This window comes from Acanthisitta chloris, unplaced genomic scaffold (assembly GCF_000695815.1).
Source record: "Acanthisitta chloris isolate BGI_N310 unplaced genomic scaffold, ASM69581v1 scaffold9280, whole genome shotgun sequence".
Lineage (NCBI taxonomy): Eukaryota > Metazoa > Chordata > Aves > Passeriformes > Acanthisittidae > Acanthisitta > Acanthisitta chloris.
Window position 1 is genome coordinate 8,897 of NW_008651054.1, and position 4,993 is coordinate 13,889.

At 51.9% G+C, this 4,993-nt stretch overlaps 1 protein-coding gene across 1 annotated transcript in view; it reads left to right on the forward strand.

Annotated features, from left to right (window-relative positions):
- The window catches only part of CCBL1 (cysteine conjugate-beta lyase, cytoplasmic), a 7,309-nt gene extending 4,097 nt beyond the window's left edge, over nucleotides 1-3,212 (forward strand). Inside the window, exons 6-13 of the mRNA XM_009071506.1 lie at nucleotides 60-188; nucleotides 501-621; nucleotides 1,226-1,302; nucleotides 1,531-1,620; nucleotides 1,956-2,142; nucleotides 2,336-2,412; nucleotides 2,632-2,718; nucleotides 3,144-3,212. Of these exons, the coding sequence (XP_009069754.1) occupies nucleotides 60-188; nucleotides 501-621; nucleotides 1,226-1,302; nucleotides 1,531-1,620; nucleotides 1,956-2,142; nucleotides 2,336-2,412; nucleotides 2,632-2,718; nucleotides 3,144-3,212 (837 nt within the window). The remainder of the gene's footprint in view (nucleotides 1-59; nucleotides 189-500; nucleotides 622-1,225; nucleotides 1,303-1,530; nucleotides 1,621-1,955; nucleotides 2,143-2,335; nucleotides 2,413-2,631; nucleotides 2,719-3,143) is intronic.
- The last annotated feature ends 1,781 nt before the right edge of the window (nucleotides 3,213-4,993 follow it).

Sequence of the window (4,993 nt, forward strand, 5' to 3'; positions counted from 1 at the left end):
GTGGTAAGTGAAGTACAGAGGTAGCAAAGCAAGCCAAGATTCCCCTCTGTTCTCTCTAGAAAGCTCCAAAAGATGGAAAATTGATGTCTAGTGCAGACTGGCAGCTGGACCCAGCTGAACTGGCTTCTAAATTCAGTGAGCGGACAAAAGCCATCGTCCTGAACTCACCCAACAACCCTCTGGGCAAGGTAATACCTCTGACCTTGCTGTGACTGTCCCTGGAAGTTGCTGGGGTGCTGCAGCTCACCCACCCACACTGGCAGTGCAGCAGTGACTTGACCTTCCTTGCACACAAGGAAAATATGTGTTGTGGGAGCAACACATGCTGCACTCACTCTTCCAGTGTTTTGAAGCCTTGGCCTTTGTGCCAGCAGTGGCTTTGCCCTGTTAGACCAGTGCAGCCAGCACCAGGTTTGGGAGATGGTGCACAGCCTTCACGGATGGGCAGGGACTCAGAAATGCTTCTGCTGCATCTCTGCTCCTCTCCCTGCCTGCTGCAGGTGTTCAGCCGTGGGGAGCTGGAGCTCATTGCAGAGCTGTGTGTGAAGCACGACGTGCTGTGCTTCAGCGACGAGGTGTACGAGTGGTTGGTGTATGACGGGAAGGAACACATCCGCATCGGTACGGAGAGGGGCTGGGCTGAGCCTGGGGGCTCCTCAGGGAAGGGTGTGGGGATTTAGATGGGATTCCCTGGAAATCACACAGGCTGTCTGCATACACAGCTCTACTAGGCACATAGCCCCACTGGAGGTTTGTTGCAGCACTTGAGTCTCAGCCTCCAAACCAGCCCTGGCTTCAGAGCCAGTCAGAGGTGAGATCTAGAGCAAAGAGCCCTTTGGCTCCAGTGAAACTGATTTTTCTTTCTATGCTTTGTAAAGCCACAGTTTTCTGAGTGTCTCTAGTTTCGGGAAATCCATTTCAACACAATTTCAGAGGCCTGTTCTTCCAGTTGTAGTAACATGCAATCACCTCCTTGCAGGGTGATGGTGCTTGGCATCTCCAGGAGTCCCTGGGGCTGGGTACATGTGCATGAAAATATTCAATTAAAATGTGATGCTCTTGAGAAACTTGGCTGCCTGCTCAGGATGTGCTTTGAGGCTCATCCAGGTGAAAGATGTGCTGTGAAGACAAAGATCACGATTGTGGTGGGCACCATGGCATTAGTGCAGCCCAGAAATGAGCGTGCTGAGCTCTGCCACTGGGATTTCTCTCATTTCATTCCCAGCCAGCTTGCAAGGAATGTGGGACCGCACAGTGATGATTGGCAGTGCTGGGAAGACCTTCAGTGCCACTGGATGGAAGGTGAATACCCCATGTAGCACCTCATTGTGTCCCCATCCCTGTCCCTTTGCCACAGCACTGGGGACACTGCTGCCACACACTCAGCTTTGAGCCTCAGGGTCTGAAATTACCAAAGCTGCTTTATGAAAGATCTGTCTGGAAAATACAATGACACCAGCACAGGCAGATAAAGGGGAGCCCAAGCAGGGACCAAGACTTACCACCTTCCTCCTCCTCTCCTGGCTGCAGGTGGGCTGGACTGTGGGACCTGACAGGCTGATGCAGCACGTCCGTACAGTGCACCAAAACTCAGTGTACCACTGTGCCACAGTTGCTCAGGTAAGGCAGCTCCCTGCAACTCCCAAACTCCTGAAGTAGGGGCAACAGATGGTCCTTCTGCCCATGGCTGACCTGAAATGCAGACAGGTGATACATGGTGCTCTGGAGAGGCTCCTTGCCCTCTCCCTACAGTTGCCCAGTGTCTGGGAGAAAGAAGAGTCCCACCTGCCTGGGGTGTATTCCTTATCTTGCACTGACAAATCTAAGGGGCCATTGGAAAGGCTGGAGGCAGAGAGCTCCCTAATCACCTGTGAATTGTATCAGAGCAAAGACTTCAGTTCCTAAGCAAGTTTTGACCATCTTCCCACTGGGCATTGGCTCCTCTCTCCTTGCAGGAAGCTGTGTCTCAGGGTTTCCAGAGGGAGCTCAGCCTCTTTGGAAAACCAGACAGCTACTTTGTCCAGCTGCCCAAGATGCTGCAGCAGAAGAGAGACCAGCTGGTCCAGAGCCTGGATGCTGTGGGAATGAAACCCATCATCCCTGAAGGCACCTATTTCCTGGTGGCAGATATCTCCAAGTTCAGTGAGTCAGCTGCACTTCTGCTCAGGTGGGCTGAGCATGGGGGGCAGCTTGGACTGGCAGGGACAGGAACCTGCATAAACCACCACCAAAGCAGAGATGGACAACACATCCCCGATCCAAGCTCCAAGGATGTGGGTTTGGGGCTTGGCTAAGTCACCCAGCAGCCACCCCAGCCTCTGTGCTTCTCCTGCAGAATCTGATGTCCCTGATGACCCCAAATCAGATGAGCCCTATGACTACAGATTTGCAAAGTGGATGGTTAAGAACAAGGTAAGTGTGTCTGGCCCTTTCTGCTGCATTTGCCTTGGGTGGGTTTGTGCTCTCCCCACTGGCTGCACCCCTGGCACCCAGCAGCACACCACCACTGCTGGGTCTGGCAGCTGAGGGCAGGGGGGACCTGAGTGGATGGATTCACCCACCCTGGGGCACAGCAGGCTGCACACCAGCCTGAGAGCAGGAACCACAGCTCTACATGCTTCCTCTTCCCAGGGGCTTGCTGCCATCCCACTCTCAGCTTTCTACAGTGAGGCTCACAAGAACAACTACAACAATTACCTCAGGTTCTGCTTTGCAAAGGTGAGACATGTGACAGCATGAAGGAAGGTGAGGTTGAGGGTAATAATCAGGGCTGGTTTAGTGAGATAAATGCCAAGAAGAAATGCAGAATGCCTTGGGCATTGGAGCCTGAGCTTGGCATCCCAGCTGGAACAACCTCTGCAGACACATGAGCCGAGCTGGGGGCAGCAGGTGTGCCAGGGCCGTTCCAAGCTTTATCCCATCAGTATCCTACACTTCTTGGTCGAGGCAGGGAGTCTCTGGATGTGTGTTTAGCAGCCCAGTGGCTGTGCCTGCCCCAGAAATGGCTGTGGCTGTCTCATACTGAACACGGGGTATTTGTGATATTTTATAATGAGAACTGGGTTTTTATATAAAGATGACAGCAGTGAGGGCAAATGGGATTTGGCTGGAAGCCACTGACCAAACCTGTGGTATTTATTTAGGAGGATGCTACACTGAAGGCAGCAAGTGACATACTGCAAAAATGGAAACAGGAGAAAATCAGTTCCTGAGCACACTGGAGAGAGAATCAGGCTCTTCTTGGTCCTCACCTGCCCTGACTGCTCTTCTTCCTTTGCTTGGCTACAAACTTTGATATGTTCTTGCTTTCAACCACATCTTCTGTCAGACAAATGGGTAAGAGGTTTGCCAGGCCCAGGGTCTGAAGGACACTTTCTGTCACCATGAAATGATTGTAAAAGTCTTTGCAAGCGCTGACAGTATTTGACATTTCTTACATTTAAAGACTTTGCGAATCACTTCTGGGATGTGTCCAGCAAGACACAAGGCAAGGATAGCTCCTGGGGTCTTTTCCATCACCAAATTAAGAAAAGGTGTTTCAGGACCTACCTTTAAGGCTGTGCTGGAGGGTTAGTGCAGTTTGTTTTGCTCCACATCCCCACTCAGCTACCCAGAGGTGCAGGACAGCATTTCCACCAGCACCTACGTTCCCATGGGACTGTGCAGTATCACCAGCCATCAGCAGGGTAACTCCTATGACTGTGAAATTACAAACCCAGTGAAATACCATTTCCCATGATTACAACTTTCCCACTAGTTTTTCTGTACATCTCTGGGGAAGGTGATCACAGAATCCATAACTTCCTTCCCCCAGCAAACAGGCTTTCCTCAACAGCCTGGCTATAGCCAAACCTTCCCTGGGCACCCCTAAACTACTCTGGGCTACTACTGTCAGGGCTTGGCAGCATCATCCAGGCTGCAGAGCAAAACCTTCAGAACACAGTGGCCAGGGAGGACAGGCACTGTACCTCAGGCTGCTCCTGCTGCTGGTGGCCCCCACAGCCTCCCACACCCTAGGCTGGTGGGGTAACGTGAGCAGCATTTGAGAGGAAATTCTTGCATCAGTCTCGATTTCTACTTGGACAAGAATGTAAAACATCATCAACCACACAGGAGTTATGTGCAACTGTGAGATAAGTGTTTGTAGCTGTTAAAGTAATAAAGTGGAATCACTGCAGTCATTGAAGAGTAAATGTCTCTGTGATGACTGTAGAGCTGACACAGCTCTCCTAGAGAGCTGCTGTCACCTGTGCAACACCTGCACTACATCTCATGGTGGTGGCTGCTCGTCCCACCCAGCCCAGAGGGAGCAGCTCCACAGGCTTTCCATATTGGCTGCAGCTGGTGGATTGGATTCCCTTGAAGCCAGAGCTGCATGGACCTGCAGGAGGGAGGGAGGGAGGGAGGGAGGGAGGCAAACACCCACCTACCTTCACTGGCAGATGAATCCTATCTCACCTACTTGTGTGGGTGAAGGTGCTGCTGAAGGCCCTTTGCACACTCCACATGCCCTGTGCCAAACACAGGGAGAGTCACAATTGCTGAAGCAAAGAAATGTAAGATTAGATTATGAACATGAAGATTAATTCCAACACCCCCACAGATGTGGGCTCATGCTCTAGGCCATGTCACAACCTGCAAGGGGCAGGGTACACTGCCCATCCTGCAACACGCATACAGTGCTTGTGCAGAGACACCCAGATAGGGGTGCTAGGGTTTTACACACACACCCCTCCAGCAGTTCCATCCTCAGAGTCATAGAATATTCAGAGTTGAAAGGGACCCATGAGGACCATCAAGTCCAACCCCTGTCCCTGCACAGAACATCCCCAACAATCCCACCCTGTGCCTGAGAGCATTGTCTAAACACTCCTTGAACTCTGGCAGGCTTGGGGCTGTGACCACTGCCCTGGGGAGCTGTTCAGTGCCCAAACACTCTCTGGGAGAAGAACCTTGTCCTGATATCCAACCTAACCCTCCTGTGACACAAGTT